The sequence below is a fragment of the Anguilla rostrata genome, chromosome 3 (genome assembly GCF_018555375.3).
Source record: "Anguilla rostrata isolate EN2019 chromosome 3, ASM1855537v3, whole genome shotgun sequence".
Lineage (NCBI taxonomy): Eukaryota > Metazoa > Chordata > Actinopteri > Anguilliformes > Anguillidae > Anguilla > Anguilla rostrata.
This window is the reverse complement of record NC_057935.1, coordinates 57,302,864-57,320,886: the sequence shown is the minus strand read 5'-3', so window position 1 is coordinate 57,320,886 and position 18,023 is coordinate 57,302,864. Positions and strand designations below refer to the sequence as shown.

At 49.7% G+C, this 18,023-nt stretch overlaps 1 protein-coding gene across 5 annotated transcripts in view; it reads right to left on the bottom strand.

The window, feature by feature from the left end:
• The window catches only part of LOC135251286 (CUGBP Elav-like family member 5), a 107,527-nt gene extending 92,651 nt beyond the window's left edge, over nt 1–14,876 (bottom strand). For 2 of the 5 annotated variants that reach the window (XM_064328591.1, XM_064328593.1), the window contains exons 1-2: nt 14,409–14,875; nt 2,492–2,574 (exon numbers count right to left, since the gene is read on the bottom strand). In XM_064328591.1, coding sequence (XP_064184661.1) covers nt 2,492–2,574; nt 14,409–14,856 — 531 coding nt within the window. In that variant the 5' untranslated portion in view covers nt 14,857–14,875. Of the gene's footprint in view, nt 1–2,491; nt 2,575–14,408 lie in introns of all 5 variants that reach the window. The other 3 variants (XM_064328590.1, XM_064328592.1, XM_064328595.1) reach the window with 2 other exon arrangements.
• Between the last annotated feature and the right edge of the window lie 3,147 nt (nt 14,877–18,023).

Below are 18,023 nucleotides of genomic sequence, written 5' to 3'. Positions count from 1 at the left end.
GTTAAAGCTGATTCTACACTCTCAGAGCTGAGCTGACGCTTGGAACTTTTCTATGGCTGTTGAATGGCTTGGACAAAAAAATCAACGGTTGACTGGTTAACACCACGGTGTTGATTAAAAAAAAACACTTAGCATCAAACAATTCTTCTTCTTTTTTTTTTTTTTTTTTTTTTTTGAAGTGTGAAGTTTCGCCATCTTCTCTCGGCCAGTCTTCACAGACGCCCACCATGAGAGATGCAGCCAATCCCCTCAGAGCACCTATGGGCATTGATGGGGGGGGGTGGGGTGATGAGTGGGCGGTACGGGGGTGGGGAAATGGCGCTCGCAGCAGGCATTCCTGTTCTTCCTGTTCCGAAAAAGAAATGGCTTTTGGGGGGCAGGAGCAAGATGAGGAAGATGAGGAAGGTTGTGCGGTAACCGAGCAGAAGCCGCAGGAATCCTGCCAAACTGCTACAGCTCCCGGGCGGCCTTCTCTCCGCTTCGGTTCCTCTGACGTGATTGGCTCTCCGACAGGTGCCGGATTGGTTGTTGTGACGTGATTGGCTCTCCGACAGGTGCCGGATTGGTTTTTGTGACGTGATTGGCTCTGCTACAGGTTTCCAGTTTGGTTGTTGTGACGTGATTGGCTCTGCTACAGGTGCCAGATTGGTTGTTGTGACGCGATTGGCTGTTCTACAGGTGCTGGCTTGGCTATTGTGACGCGATTGGCCGTTGTACAGGTGCCAGTTTGGTTGTTGTGACATGATTGGCTCCGCTACAGGTTCTGGATTGATTGTTGTGATGTGATTGGCTCTTCTACAGACACTGCCTAGCAGGGGACAGTCCAGTCTTTATTCTCTCCCCTTGTTTGTCCCAGCTCACTTTAAGTAATCCTAATAATTGTGTAATTACACTGTTACTACAGCATGCATACACTTATTTACACATTAATAACAGTATGTTTTTAGGTTCCTCTTCTCAGGTCCAGTTATGGACATAATTCTGTGCGTGCTGAAGTGTCCTGTGCTGCTGTAATTACACAGGTGTATTAACAGGTGCACTATAATTAGGATCGCTGCAATGTGAAGTGGGAACGATCACTTATACGTAGCCGTTTCATTTTTTAAACATCTGTCAGGGGACCCTGCGGTAAACGGAGACGTGTCTGAGGTACTGTAGCCGCGTGTGAGCTAAACGCTGACTCAGTGTGTGCGCGTTGGGTGTGCGCGTTGGGTGTGGCACCTTGTCACAGAGAAGTCAGACAGCGGGTGAAGAGTTAACACCAAAAATGGTAATTATAATAACACATAACCCCCCCCTCCTGGGAAATCCTACTTCATATTAATCACAGAGTGGCCTCTGGCAAACTGCACATCCAGCAGTATTACCCAAACAACCAACTGGCCCGTCCGTACAGTCAGCGCACAGCAACGGGGGGGGGGGGGCGGGGGGGCGGGGGGGCAGGGGGGCAGGGGGGGGTCATCTGAGAGAAATTTAGGGAAGGCTGACGAGCTGGAGACCACCCTGCCACTGTCCAGCGTGTATGTGTGTGTGTGTGTGTGTGTGTGTGTGCGTGAGAGTGTGCGTGTGCGTGAGAGTGTGCGTGCGCGTGTTCATGTGTGAGTTTGCATGCATGTGTGAGTGAGAGTGTGTGTATGTGTGTGTGCATGTGGTGCGTGTGTGTGTGTGTGTGTGTGTGTGTGTGTGTGTGTGTGTGTGTGTGTGTGTGTGTGTGAACAATATACGCTTGCTTGCTTTGCCTCCTGACGCTTGCGGGGTGCGTGTGAGATCACGGCTTCGTTTGCGCGTTGCTTTCTCAGGGTTATGTAAGACTGCGAAGCTCTGGTCCGTGACCAAGCCTGACTGCAGCTCAGACACAGAATCCCACAGACTGCAGCTCAGACACAGAATCCCACAGACTGCAGCTCAGACACAGAATCCCACAGACTGCAGCTCAGACACAGAATCCCACAGACTGCAGCTCAGACACAGAATCCCACAGACTGCAGCTCAGACACAGAATCCCACAGACTGCAGCTCAGACACAGAATCCCACAGACTGCAGCTCAGACACAGAATCCCACAGACTGCAGCTCAGACACAGAATCCCACAGACTGCAGCTCAGACACAGAATCCCACAGACTGCAGCTCAGACACAGAATCCCACAGACTGCAGCTCAGACACAGAATCCCACAGACTGCCAGAGACTGAATCTGGCACGTTTGTGCAGGCCGTAACATTCAGTCCCTGGTATTAAAAAAAAACGCTCTTTGGCAAGGAAAGGTAATTGCAAATAAAATGTATATTAAAAATAACCACAGAAATCAAATTCAGCTTCCTGAGATTCTCAGGCTGTCAAGTTATTTGATCAGTGTGCTGGGTCAAGGGCAGGTTGGGCTGGGTTAATGTTTGGGGCCAGGGCAGGGAGGGTTGGGTTTGTGGTTATAGAGGGTTGGGTTGAGGGTTACAGAGGGTTGGGTTAATGTTCGGGGGCGCTGGGTTAGACTCACCCCTGGCAGTGTCTTCTGTTCATGCAGGGCACTCTGTGCTTTGATGGCAGACTCTCGGGCGCAGTAGGTGAGGAACGCACACCCTGCCGAAAAAGAGAGAGAGAGAGAGAGCAGACGGGACAGGGAGGTGAGTACCGGACCCAGAACCGAGACACCCTAAACTGGCCAGAACCACTCTGTCTTAATCCCTTAAGGCGTGAGGTCACAGTTATGTGATTAGAATGTTCTTCTTAACTGAACATTCTTATTGTGATGTCACAATCACTACCAGTAACTGAAAAAAACAAGGGTGTTCTAGAACACTCGGAATTTTGGAAAAAAAAAAAAAAAACATTCCAAAAGAAAAAACCTGTTCTTCCAAAGGGTTCGAAATCACCAAACCGTTCCCCACACCAGCACTAGCCCCCTCCCATCCATCATCCATTCACAGGGGCACAGGGTCCGAAACCGAGCCGACCCAGAACTTACCAGAACCTCCAGAACCCCTCCCACATTCATAACGCCAGACAGAGGTAGAGAGAGACACTGTATTATACACCAATGCACTCTGTGCAGAATAACTAAACGTTACCAGTTCATAAAGCTGCATCATAAAATTAAAAGAGCTGTATATCTTAATATTTTAATGATATCATTACGCAACAGTATCTTCGTTGCCGTGGTGATCGCTCGCGTAACGTTTACGGTCTGGACCATTTTAACCGCATGAACCGTGGAGTACCGTCAAACGAGAGCATGCAAATCAGCTTATTCCCGTCGATTTTACCCTCACGCTTTCTGACGTGATAGCATTGAGAGAGAGAGAGAGAGAGAGAGAGAGAGAGAGAGAGAGAGAGAGAGAGAGAGAGAGAGAGAGAGAGAGAGAGAGAGAGAGAGAGAGAGACACAAACTCAGGGGTTGTATACGTATTTCAGAAGACGCAAAGTGTGTTCCACTAGCGGACTGAAAGCCAGCGACTGTCACCGGCCTGCGTTGCAGAGTCGCCGATGATTCTTCTGGCGTATACTGGTGGCGGTTCTCTGGGTGCCAGGACATGGGTGTGTGCGGTAGCCCGTAGCCGGATGTCTCAGAGGCCTACATAAACATGGGTGGCGGCTCGTTCAATTTGGCGGCCCTCGACAACAGGGCTTCTCGGCTAACATCTCGCATTCTGACTTTAATAAGCCGGCCAGTGTGCGCGCATCGTACTTCAGGAGGAGACGATAGAGGGAGGGAGGCGGGGGGGGGGGGGGGGGGGGGGGGAGGGGGGGGGGGGGGGGAGAGGGAGGGATGGTAGGAGCGAGCCGGAGCAAGGGAGGGTGGCGGTGAGGGGAGCATGCGCAGGATGAACTCGATGAGAGGAGGAGAGAGCCGGGGGCGAGCAGATGTGGAGAGATGGGAAGAAGGGGGGAGAGAGGGAGAGGGGGAGAGAGATAGGAGGGAGGGAGAGAGGGGAGGGACAGACGGGAGGGAGGGGGGAGAGAGGAGAGGGAGGGAGGAGAGAGAGAAGAGAAGAGGAGGAGAGGGAGGGAGGGAGTGGAGAGGTGGGAAAGGTTAGGCCAAAGCCTCCCATCGATTTCCCCATCTTGTCACTTTGTCTATACCGATGCCCCACGGTGAGCCACAGTGACCCACAGTGACCTCTCCCATTGACAGGTCGTGACCCCTGGGTACAATGCTGCTCTGTCTTCAGTCTAGGGGTCAAGACCTCCTAGCTGATTTGTCAGCCCCTGCGGTGTCATCATCTTACTGTTCTTCATACCGTACCTCCCCCCCCCCCGCCAGCTCGCTGGTGCTACTGCTAATGCTGTCGCCGTGCTCCTCCAGGAAGCTGGGCCGCACAGTACTGTTGCTAAGTTACAGCAACACTGAAGGGTTGGCACTGAAGAGCTCATCAGGACGTTTTGCCAAATCTGATTTAAAGAACAGATGACCACATGCGCCCAATTATTATTTTGCTGCCTGCTTTTGCTGTAACTCAATCCTCCAATCCTATTGGTCAGTTACTGCAGGTTAAATCAGCCCACCTACTGACTGCCTGCTGTGGCATTGACCGATTAGCGCGACCGCTAACGTCCTCAGCTGAACATTCCAATGCTGATGTCACAGTCGCTACCGGCGACTGAGAGCGGCGGAGTTCTAGAACATTTAGACTTAGAATGTTGAAAACATGAAACTCTTCATAAGACTCCTCAAAGGGTTAATGAGTGGAGCTCAGATCAGCATTATCTCCTCCGTCCCTTCTCTGCCCTTTATAGGATTCCCATCACCGCCCCGTCCCCCTGCGGATTCGGGAGGGCACGGGGGGGCTGGCTCACGCCTCCTCCAAAACACGCGTAGCCGGCCCGCTCCTTCTTCAGCGCGGTGTAGCCGGCCGGCCGAGCCGAGCCGTGCCGTCGGCCGTGCTGACGCCATACCGGACGCGTCCAACCCCGTTTGAAGAGTGGCGGAGAGCGCCCTGCTACTGAAACGCCTGTCAGACCCGCCCCCGCCCCCCCCCCCACGGCCAATTACACGCCCCGCAAGTTCAGCAGGGGCACGCTCAGGCGCTCCGACGGCCATCAGCGTACCTGGAGTCGCTCTCACAAAGTGGCCCGCTCTGATTGGTGGGCCAGCCAGCCAGCCAGCCAATCAGAAGAAGGCCCGCCGCATTCCGGACTGCGGGACGCTGAACTGAGACCCGGTACCTCATCCGGGGGCGTGCCAGTCCTAATTAAAAACCATTTTTACTGTCCGCCGTCCGGTCCTTCCCCTCAGTCCCGGAATGACTGGTAAAATGACTGGTTTCATTAAGCAGAAGCAGCGGACAGACAGAGACGCCTTTAAGTGGCCTGGCAGACGGACGTCTTTCCCCAAGTGTTCTAATGACAATACTTTCACTGCCCCGAACGTAATTAGCTCCTAATGCAAACCATGCTCTGGAGTAACCTACAAACTTTAATTAAGCCTTCTGCATCAACACAGGACCTGTCCTCAGAACAGGGGGCCTGTGCTCTATAGCATAGCTCTGTGCTCTATAGCATAGCCCTGTGTACTACAGCACATCCCTGTGTACTATAGCATAGCCCTGTGTACTACAGCACAGCCCTGTGTACTATAGCATAGCCCTGTGTACTACAGCACAGCTCTGTGCACTATAGCATAGCCCTGTGTACTACAGCACAGCTCTGTGCTCTATAGCATAGCCCTGTGCTCTATAGCACTGCCCTGTGTACTACAGCATAGCCCTGTGCTCTATAGCATAGCCCTGTGCACTACAGCACAGCCCTGTGTACTATAGCATAGCCCTGTGTACTACAGCACAGCCCTGTGTACTACAGCATAGCTCTGTGCTCTATAGCATAGCCCTGTGTACTACAGCACAGCCCTGTGCTCTATAGCACAGCCCTGTGCTCTATACCACAGCCCTGTGCTCTATAGCATAGCCCTGTGCTCTATAGCACTGCCCTGTGTACTACAACATAGCCCTGTGCTCTATAGCATAGCCCTGTGCTCTACAGTACAGCCCTGTGTACTATAGCATAGGCCTGTGTACTACAGCACAGCCTTGTGCTCTATAGCATAGCCCTGTGTACTACAGCACAGCCCTGTGTACTACAGCACAGCTCTGTGCTCTATAGCATAGCCCTGTGTACTACAGCACAGCCCTGTGCTCTATACCACAGCCCTGTGTACTACAGCACAGCCCTGTGCTCTACAGCACAGCCCTGTGTACTATAGCATTGGCCTGTGTACTACAGCACAGCCTTGTGCTCTATAGCACAGCCCTGTGCTCTCCAGCACATCCCTGCATGCCACGCTCAAACACCGTGCTTAACTGTGCCGCATGCACAGAGCTCCCCCTACTCCTGTCTATGGTCAGAATTGTGGCTTTTCTGCAGGATGCGCAGGTTTTGGGGTGTTGGCTGATTTCCAAATACAGCCAAAAATGAAAGTCACAAAACAAAAACACACAAACAACAAAAAAAACGATGACAAAACGTCCCAGTGTGGTGGGGTTTGTTATAGAATAGAGAGGACAGGACCCCTGGTTAGTGAACTCGGCCTAAACCCCTGAGCCTTCCACCCCAAACTCAGTGAACCTGCTTAACAAGCTTAGCACGGGCACTCAAAATACCTCGCCCTCTTCCCTTACCCCCCCCCCACCCCCCCCACCCCCCTCACCCCCCCTCACCCTCACCCTCACCCAGCCAACTGAGCACCGAATAATTGCTTTTGATGAGTTGGTAATTAGCTTTGCGACAAGATCCGCGGAGATAACAGCGGCCCAGGGCTGTGATCCGAACAAATTCAGTCGGCTGCCGTATCCTGACCTGCCCCGCGCGCGCTACGTGCTCCCTTTTTAAATCCGCGTTCAGCGGGAACCGCCGCGATGAGGGTTTTTTTTTCTAAAAAAACGTTCGTGGTTGCTCTTTGTTCTTTTTTAGGCTGTTTGCAAAAAAAGAAAAGAAAAAATCTAACTCAAGGAAAGTAATTGGTTGGATGAAGCAACGCATTTGGGGGGAAAAAAGCCATGCCAGAGAGATACTGGCTTGGTGTGTTTTCTCCGAGGGGTTCGGGGGGGGGGGGGGGTTGAGTTTAATTTACAAACATGTATCGACTTCAAAACATTTCACAGATTCACTGCACATTATTTCTTTTGATGTCTCTAATACGATCGTCTTGGCACGAGGCTTGACACTGTCGACTGCAGCGCCTGAATGATGCGTCTGCTGCACGGAAGCAGCCTCGTTTATTGATTTCATTAATTAATGCGGATTCCCGAACCCTTGCCGCCGTCTGCGGTTCCTTTGATTTTACTAAATGAAAAATCACAAAACGAATTACGGGCCCGGCAGCACAAAATACCAGGCCGGCGCTCAGCGAATTTTTGCTGATGGAAATAACGCCTTTTTAGCTGTATTATCTCGATGGAGAAGTGCGCGTGCTTGAGCTCAGGTTAATAAATTGTTTCACGGCACGTGCTCGATTGCTTCAGAACGTGGTTCCGTAGAATATGTCAAGCGGCTAGCAGTATCCTAGGTAGGGATTCTGCTAGTATCTCTATTATCTCTTTCATGGTACTTGGGTACGGAAAATTATTATTATTAGGCTATTATTACAGTAATGACACTGCAATTTTGTAGAACGCTAACCGGTTGAGCCGTAATACTGTCACTACAATACCTATAAATACAATCATAAACGTTCAACCAAACATTGAAAATGTTCCAAAATTCACATCCCCATTATTCTCCCTCACGCAGCAAAATATGATTGTAAAATATTTAAAAAAACAAAATTAATTAGTGAAATGAAGCTACAGTTTGAAAAAACAGTAAACAGAAGTCACAGTGGAACTATAATCAGTAAAATAATAGGCTACAGTGTACCTGCTCTCCAGGGGTGGTTCACCTGGTAACCGTGGTAACCATTAGAATGTATTAGACGGGACTGTTCTAACTGACTCGGCTGGGGGTGAGGGTGGGGTTGGTGGGGAGGTGGGGGTGTGCAGTCCTGCTTCCCAGAAGCACTGAGTCACACACATCTCCCTAAAAACAAATTTGCCAGAAACTGCTCTCAGAAATGGGCCACAGATTGTGGCACATATTTTGGGTTGTCAGTTGCTCGGTGTGTTTAAGAACCCCCCCGGGCCCACATCATTAAGGGATTCTCTGAATCCAGATCTGCTGACTAATCCGAGGGCAGCTAAGCAGAACCCCGCTCTAATTGGACCAGGCCGTGTGAGTGTAACCAGGCAACACAACAACAACAATCTTCCCCCCGGTTCTAATACCCCATTACCTATTATGGCCAATTTTATGATTAAACTGGTGATGATGACAGTTAGCTGTAATTGTCACAGTAGATAACAGTAATAACAGCAGCAGATCCTTCGATTCAGTGCCCCCCCCCCCACCCTCCCCATTAAAGGTGAGCGGGGACAGAACGGCTGTAGCTCATCCACCTCTGAGGGACTGTACGTGTAGGGCAGGTACAGGTGTGCTCAGGTGAGGAGGTGCTGAGTAACAGGGAGCAACTTGCCCCCCCCCCCCAGTCACAGCACAGTCTTTGGGGGGGGGGGGGGCGTTGACAGGTAGTCTGTGATGTCACACCAGCAGAACAGAGACGGCAGTGTAACCTATTTTCAGAAATGCCAGGGATTCTATTCATAGCCGCGCTCTGCGCTGTGCTCAGCTAGACGCCTGCGTTCCGCTCTGCCCCGCGCTGCCATTTTCAGCGCAGAGTCTCACCGGAGTCCTCCCTGATCTCCAGCACATCTTTACAAAGGGGGGGGGGGCAGGGGGGGTCACACTGAAGATGGCGCTGATAAAATATTAGCACCGATTATAGGGCTGGTACCCAGCACCATTGGCTAGCGATGGGACAGCGATGTCACATACGTCAAGGTTTGGTGGATGGGTGGGGTGGGGGGGGGACCCCTAAAAAAGAACTGGAGTGCTGTGAGAGATGGAACTACAGCATCTCTTAATCGTTCCATGAAGAGAGGCAGGAGTTAACCCCCCCACCACCACCCGCCTCCCCCCAGGGACCCCTGCAGAACAGCAGATGGATTATGAGCCTGTGCAATTGCATTATGACAGCCCCCTCATTGTTGTAATTTCATCCTCTCTCCTAAAATAGACAGGTCTGTGCCGCTCAAGCACCATGCTAAAAGCACACAGGGGTGGGGGCTAGCCCTACACTCACCCCCCACCTCCCCTCCCCAACTAACCCCCCCCCCCCCCCCCCCTAAATATATCATCACTGAGCTTTAGCTTCCATAAATCACATACGAGACCAAAAGCCAGTGCAAGGTAATCTAAGCGCGAGGTACAACAGGTTTTCCGCTCCACAGCACCAAACAACAGCAACAGCGTTCGTTTTTCCCTGCCAACTCTGCAAAAATCTCAACGTTACTGAACGTTACTGAACGCACAGGCATACTTGCGAGCGTCAACTGTCTGGATGTATTGTATTCTAAGAACTGCGATGGGTGATTTAATGAAATAAAATAATAAATATATATGAAAGTTTTTAATTGCTTGTGCCAAGAATTTATATTTGCCCGGGGAGCGCTTGACACAGCCGTCTTAAAGCTGGCTGAATGTCCGCTCGGATACATTTAGTGCTGGCATTTAAATAATGAAAACCGAAGCGAGCGTGTTGAGCTCTGGAGCAGTCGCGCGGTTTGAAAGAACACGGTGTCGTCAGCTGATGATTACATCCGAGCTAAAATGAGACCCGATTTATAAAGCCCGGCGCGTGTAACCAAACACGCTTTTCTCCCTAGTTTTATACATTTTTCACAACATTAGCCTCAACATCCTCTGAGCCTTTTTAATTTGTCTGTTTATTTTCAGTTAAATATAAAATAAAATAAATAAAATAAAATTTGCTGCAGGGAACGTCTGCGCGCTTCCCGTATATGACATTCCAAACCGAGGAACTTCCGACTCGGGGAGGAGGGAAGACGTGTCCTCTGCCACCCAGTGATGATTCAGCACATTTAAAAAAAACTGAGGTACACTTGTGCAGGCACCGGCCGTTCTCCCCACTTGTCCGAGTCCTGCCCAACTGCCGTGTGTCTTGAGAGCGCGGACGTGATTCATAAAACGAGACGAACGCGCTTCCCTTCGCCAGCGACCGCGCAGCGACATCAATCACCGCGGAACTGCCCTCCCGGTGCGCCGTAAACACCGCGAAATGGAGATCCGCGCGCGCGCAAGTCAGATACAGTAAGCACAGGCAGGCAGCCTGGACCGGAGTATGAAATACAGCGCGCGGGAGCAACTGTTCGCATACCCAAGCACCGGACACCATTATAGGCGGGCCTAAGAATTCCTGAGCCGTAGACGATATGGCGGATTTGCTATTGGCGCAAATTCTACAGCTACTACCATTACATTACATTACATTCTACAGCTACTACCATTACATTACATTCTACAGCTACTACCATTACATTACATACATCCATTTAACTGACGTCCTCCTCTCAGTGACTTGGTTCCCCTTGGTGATATTTGTGCCGTGATACGTGCAATAAGGCAAACGTGTCTCCCCCCCCCGAAACAGAGCCAGCCCCAAGGCTTTGGTGGCCCTGGGGCTGGCTCTGTTATCATGACCCCAAAGCGTCAAAAAAACTTTGAGGACTGTGAGGCCCGGCGACATTGAGTTCACATGCCAGCAGTCTCCAACGACCTCCACCAATGAGAAAAGAGAACGAGTAAATGGCAGGTAAATGATTGTTCTAAAAGTAAGAGGTAAAGTCCCCTAACATCAGGTGGTTGCGGATCATGAGCTCCAAAACAGGACTGTGGCCTCGGTCCTGTACAATCCAGCTGAAGCACGGAAACATGCAACACAATCGCACAACACATGCTAGCAGAGAAACCCACACATGCTCACACACCACACTCTGGGATAAACAGTGCAACAACGCACGCACACACACCTCTCACACACACCACACCAACTACACACACACACACACACACACACACATACACACGCACGCACGCACACACACACTGCATGTTACATAAGGAGGCCCTTTTGCTCATTTCCTTACAGATTTTTCTGTGCCAAGCAAATGGAGGGTTGTTATTGAAGTAATGGGGTCTGGTTGACTCTGGTTGTTCTCTCTCTCTCTCTCTCTCTCTCTCTCTCTGTCTATTGCTCCCTCGCTCCCTCTCTCTCTTTCTCTCTCTCTCTCTCCCTGCTCTACCAAAATGCATGCCAACATCATTTTGCATGATAAGTTGCAGGTAAACTTGGGTGAGCTGAGGCTGGTGCTAGGGAAGGGAGGCGGGGTTATATGTGTGTGTGTGTGTGTGTGTGTGTGTGCGCGTATGGTGGGGGGTGGGGGGGGTGGAAGGAGGTAAAAGGCCTTCACTGTGGATAATAATCAAATCAAATTAGCAACCTGCTTCCAGCATAAGAGCTGTGACTCATTAATGCAAGAGATGAGAGAACTGTGTGTGTGTGTGGCAGAGAGAGAGTGAGTGTGTGTGTGAGAGAGAGAATGTGTTTGTGTGTGCGTGAGAGAGAGAGAGAGTGTGTGTGTGAGAGAGAGAGTGTGTGTGCGTGTGCATGTGTATGTAGGTGTGTGTGCACTTGTGCAAGATTCTGCTTATGTATTTGTATGTCAGTTCTACTGTTTTACTTTATCACTCAGTACACTTGTGTGTGTGCATGTATCTACGTGTGTGTGTCTGTATCTGTGTGTATGCAGATATGCATTTATGTATGCTTGCATGCGTGTATGTATTGTATATTTCTGAAAAGACACACTAACAATACCCAGTGAGAGGGACTGTTGAAAATGCTAAAATATGAATTTATGAATCTGTGGCTCTGTTCCAGGATGTGGACGTAAGTTTTGTTTCCCATTTAAATTATTCATCCAGTGGAACGGAAGAAGATTTGTATGAGCAGACTTTTTCTGTCACGACAGGGGCGAGGATTCGAGGGAAGGCCACAAGTCATCACGGCATGACTGCAGGTTCCTACCATCGGGAATCCTCAGAACCACGTGAGTTCTCTGTTCTCTCTCTCTCTCTCTCTCTCACGTTACAGCAGACCCTCCTCACGGCCCATCTATCAGGCTGGATATAAAAAGGAATATCGGAATAAATTTTTCATTAGATTATTCCTGTGATTTAATGCGCTTCTTCTTCTCGGCCGCGGACTACCGGGGCGATATCTCGCGCGGGCGCGCGCGCTTTTGAATGCATTACCGCACATCCGTCGACGCTAACTTAATATTGACACCCTGGTGGAGCGGCAGTATTTGTATCGCCTGACCACTCTCTGCTGAATCACTCCCTGCCTGAATTTCTTTCATCCCCGAGAGCCTGCACGAAAGCCTGACCTCCTGTGTGTGCGTATGCGTGCGTGTTCGTGTGCGTGGGCGTGCGCGCATACATCAGGGCATGCATTATTGTAGTTTCCCAGACGCGAGTACCCGTGGATTTACAGTACCTGTCATGTTCTGGGTTTGGTTTCGAGGCCATTTATTTCAAACTAATTAAATTTCGGTCTACTCCAGGTTTTTACTTCAACGCCACGGTCAAAAGGGTAACGTTGTAATCTTGTGGTAGAAATTAATATACTTTAAAAAATTAAAAAAAACATACTTTGAGAAGGAAACTAGGACATCTAATAATGAACCACAGCAAAACATAATCTAAATTTAGATTTAGATTATGTTTGCCCCCCCACCCCCTGTTTATGCCATAGTAGCCTACTGCTTTCATCTCTGGCCAAAATGGAAAATGGAAACGGCCTTGGCTCCTCGCCTTCCCCCATAAATCCAACCATGGCTTCAGCTCCACATCGCGCCCTCTGGGTTCTGATATCTGCTCTCTGCCGATTCACGCGGGAGGTAGCCTACGGCGTTATTCACTTTAACGATTTAAAACTTTAAATTTAGCCTATATAAAGGTGTACGTGTTTTACAAGCAAATATACTCCACCTATAGTTTATTCAATATTCTGACCAATCAAAACATGCAGTTTATTCGCTTAATTTCTGAAATGTTTATTGCACGTGGTTGTTGTTACGATTTTCCTTAGCGGTTTTTTTTAACATCACATTAATATAACACTTCTGACATTTGAGATTCTAGGAAGATAGATCTACCCTAAAATAATTTGTTTTAACAAATATGCATTAAATCGTGTGTAAAATATAGCCAGTTTATTTAAGCGCACAAATGTATTGAGGTAAGACTTGCCATTGTTTTTGTGCAACCGCCTCGGGGAAGGATGATAATTAATTCATTTATTGTATGCGAGTAGTTTATTAATGTCTGAACAGATAGCTGTTGTGCGTTCCGCCGAACATCAGCGACTACTGTAGGCGCGTGACGCGAATTTTCTTTTGACTGCGCTCTTTAGGGCGATGCACCCACGCAACGGTTTAAAATGCAACGATTTTGTTTCTGGTTCTGTTTGAAGCCGTTTTTTTGTCGTTTGTAATGTAATTAAGAGGCCTGTTAATCATGCGCGCTCGTATGCGCTCCAGAAGGCTCACCCAATGGCGGCCGTATGTCGACTGTACCTTGGACAGCTCTGGAAATGTCTAATCGGAACATGGTCATCTTTGGTTTGCTAGCCGCGTATTTACGAGAGGGGTGAGCGAAGCACTGTTAATGCTGGCGGCAAACGGGCTTTAACGGACCAGAGAGAGCCTGTTTTTTTTACTCCCAGGTTTGTTTCGTGATGCTTTCAGTATAAAAGCATCGCTAGAACACGGTGTTCGGGTTTACGAAGTGTGTATGTCAAAGATGCCCCACCCCCCTCTTCAAATCCTGGGACAAGCCGTGGACGGCTCTCTAAAAAAAAAAAAAATCTCACTGGCGACTCTGCCCTAGTTTTTTCGGAAAATAAATATGTTGTACGGGAACAAGATGGGGGAGATGGGTGGGAACACTTTCAATAGCACTCATTTTGAAATATAACAATTATACACGCCCTCTTCTTCGTTGTTCAGATATTAATGTTGAACAATTTAAATGAGCCCACATCAGCTCACATGTCGGGTTAATAGGATATTGTCCACTAATTCGTAAAATAGAAAACATTTTGTATTCGTGACAGCTACCTGCTTGATATTTCTCCCGACGGAGTACCGGTGCGTTTAGGAAATATGAGCAACATGAGCTCGCGGATAAGGGCACGATAATTGTTCATCTTGATGCAAGCAATATGCATAACTTATGAAACAACGATTCACTCACACGAGAAAACGACACTTGTCACGCACGTTAGATCTGAAAAATAAATGCAGCGAAGATCGAATAAAATATCGAGCAAGCAAGTCAGTGGAAAGATCAACTTGACTTGTCTACATTCAAATGCCAACCCGCACATACGCACATATATGACGAACTGTCAACGTTACAGCACGAACCGTACCACGCAGGATTCCGGGAGGCACGCGCGCATTTACCTTTGTGCATCCCAGTGTAGCGGTCCTTCAGAACTGTCAATTCGTGGATTTTACCGAACTGTTCAAAGAGAGGTTTCAGGTCCTTTTCCTCGAGATTCCGCGGTATCTGCCCGATGAACAGTTTTATGGCATCTTGGTCTTTCATGTTGCCGCTGTCCGTCGGATGTATGGAGATCGGTTCTGACCCGTTCATGGGTTTCGGGAACGTGATCTGGGCGTACGGGTGCTGGTGCTGGATGAGGAGTAGCGGAGGCTGGTTCGGCACTGCCCCCGGTCCAGTGAAAACCAGGCTGGGCTGCTGGGGCTGCTGCTGCCGTCTCGCCTCAGTCTGGGTGAATCTGGCCATTCTGTGAGCTGGGGAACGGAGCGGGATTATAATAACGCCACACACACTGAGCGAGAGCAAGCACTCAGCTGGAAACTCAAACTCATTTTCTATCCGACACATAACACGCTCGCTCGCACTTAGTACACGAAAAGGGGGCGGGAGTGGTAGGTAGAGGGAGGGGTGGGGAGAAAAAAAAAAGAAAAAAAACGACCTGCGATCGTCTCATTAGCCGCACTCGTGCGACACCCATCGGCGGACCTGCGATAGTGCAGCCAGTCAGTGACGGGAAGCTCCACGGTTCGGTCGTCACGTTTTCAAAGAGCTCAACTCACTGAGCTGCACGCTGGTCTGCTCAAGAAAAGAACAGCAATGGCGTGAATATGTCACATGGACTTATGGACTTTACAGTTACGCGCAGTGACATTAATTAGGAACTGAACTGACGTATATAGTGTAGCCTATCTCTTTATTTATGTCTTTATTTGACTGACAGCGCAGAGTCCCTTGCCAGTCCAGAATTAGCCATCAAGCTAAATTTCATCTGTCTTCCCTGGGCAGCTAACGCTGAAAACACAATGCGTGCAGACAGCGGTACAGTTATTAATACAGTGGGCATCTCAGTCATACGCAATCAATAAAGGCTAAAACACAAACAGTCAAATCCCGGTTATTGGTGAAAGAGACAGAAAGAAAAGTGCAGTGTCACTGTAGTGCTAGTCTCAGTCTAATAACCAATCTTTCTCTGTCACACACATGCACACACATACACACACACACATCACCAGTTAGATTTTAGATTAGATGGCATTGAAAGTTATGGTGGATAGTCTATGAGAAGGGGGAAGATAGGCATGGCTATTTGTTATATGTGGTGTGTATTATTTATTGTGGGTGTGGTTATCTGTGGCTGGTGGGTGTGGGTATTAGTATTGTGTGGGCATGGTTATTTGTGTGGGTGTTGTCACAAAGGTAAGAAAAGCTGGGAAATTAACAGATGAGAAGCTCAGTGGAGGACTCGGCTGACTGTGAGCGGCCCACAAGGCCGTGCTATTTGGAAACGTCTGTGGTACTGTGTAATTCAGCTGGGAATGGAAGAGCAGGCGGACAGTGGCATTTACAGTTTAACCCAAAAGTGCCTCCTGTTTTTCAACAAAATAAATAGCATCCACATTGTGGGCATCATTTAAATCAGGGAACAACTCCTGGAGGGCCGCTGTGTCTGCGGGTTTTTTGATGTGTTCCTGCAACTGAAGTGCTTATGTCACTGATTGGCTGATGAAGTCCGCACACCTTGCTTCCCAGGCTGGCTGATTGAATGGAAATCACACAAAAAAAAAACAGCAGAGACTGCAGCCCTCCAGGACTGGAGCTGGACGTCCCTGATTTAAACAGGGACAGAAGTGCGCTGTACATCACCGTCCTTAAATTAGTCTATTCTGACAAATTTATTTGCTTCTTCGAGGAAAATATTTAGAAAAGGAAGGAGCTAAGCAAAAAAAAGGAAAGGAAAGGACCTCTATCATTCTGTAGTCATCTGGAGTCGATCCACAGCACATTGGTGCAGTTATCTTGCTCTTGCTACTTGCTTGCTTGCTAATATTGGGTGTAATTGGAGGACGGACACGGGCAAAGGTTTAATTTCGACTCTGGGAGAGACATTACACGCTCGACATTTTCGCATTGTCAAGCGCCGAGTCTCACAAGCACACTGGCCTGTCCTAGGGGCCAGTTCGAAAATATTTGGGGTGACATGTTTCCCTGCCTCCCTGTCAAACCTGTGTGTATGGGTGGGGGGGGGATAAGGACAGAGACTCTGCGGGGGGTGGGGGTGTAAATTCTTTCATTAGTGGCACAGAGTGATCAGCTTCAACAGTCATTCTGAAGCCCGGACCAGACCTTTCAGAGCGGGGGGGGGGGCGGCGGCGGTGGTACAAGTTAGCTCTCCAAGTCTTTCTTCCAGACATTACAGCCAGTGGTCTATTGATCGGCGGTGTGGAAAGCGCTGTTCTTCAGCGTCAGCGACAGCGTCAGCGACAGCGTCAGCGACAGCAGGGTGTGACGTGGTCACGGCGTGTGGCTTTGACAGGCGGGGTCGAGTCCTTGTCGGGGTGGAGTCGAGCGTTGTCGGGGGGGGTCGAGCGGTTGTCGGGGGGGTCGAACCGTTGTCGGGGGGGGGTCGAACCGTTGTCGGGGGGGTTGAGCGGTTGTCGGGGGGTCGAGCGGTTGTCGGGGGGGTCGAGCCGTTGTCGGGGGGGGGTGTTGAGCCGTTGTCACGCGGCGTATGTACAGCGTGGTGCTTGCTGACTGGCAGGAGCCTTATTTTTAGCCGGGGGGGGGTAGGGGTATAGAGGCGGGCTGGGAGCGCAGTGGCGAGGGGTTCGTAGCGCGGCGTACGGTATTGACCAGGGCCATTAGTGTTTCACCAGGCCCCTCCGGCAGGGTGGAGGGGCAGGGGGGGTTGGGGCGGCGGGGGCAGGGGGTCGGGGGCTGGGGGGCGAGACATAAAATCAATGAGGCGGCCGCAGCCGCCGGCGCGATCTGAGAACGTTGACGTACCGTTTGGGCGCGCTCTCGTTTGAGGCGGGCCGGTTGCCGTGACGATGCGCGAACGATGGCGTGGTTTGGGCTGGCCCGCCTGGATGTCTGTATTTGGGTCGTCTGTTGCCAGCTTGACAAAAAAATTTGTCACCATATTCAGGGATGAGTAAAAGTATAAATTGCCAGCGGTCATATCCCCACGTGCCCTGCTCCTGCTGATTGGTTGAAGCTACGCAGGTCTCCATCCAGCTGTTATATTGCACCAATTTGAAAGTTTCGGGGGGAGACAGAACTCGCAATGTTAAGATCACGAAGCTGAGGATCAGGCTAGCTGAGGCTGGCGTTGGGCGATGCAACACGGATGTAATTTCCGTTGCCCAAAACTTGGCGGCGGTGGTGACTAGATTTCATAGTGCAACACCCCCTGCAATCTGGGTGCAACTGAGTTGCCCTGCACAGCACGGAATCTCCATGTAATGATGTCACAGTCAACTGGTTCATGCAACTGCATTTGCCCATATGTTGCATCGCCTAAAGAATCTGGGCTGGCATTCTTTTCAGCAGTCGTGATCTCCTCTGAGCTTCAGGTTTTCTTTTGAGTGTGTGTGTGTGTGTGTGTGTGTGGTAATTTCTGATAATGTTGTGAACAAGTAGGTCTTATTTTCTTTCTTTTTTGTTCTGTACAATAAAGGAGATTTGAAAGTCTCTCTCTATTTCAAAGTGCTTTTTTGGCATGACAAATATAGGCA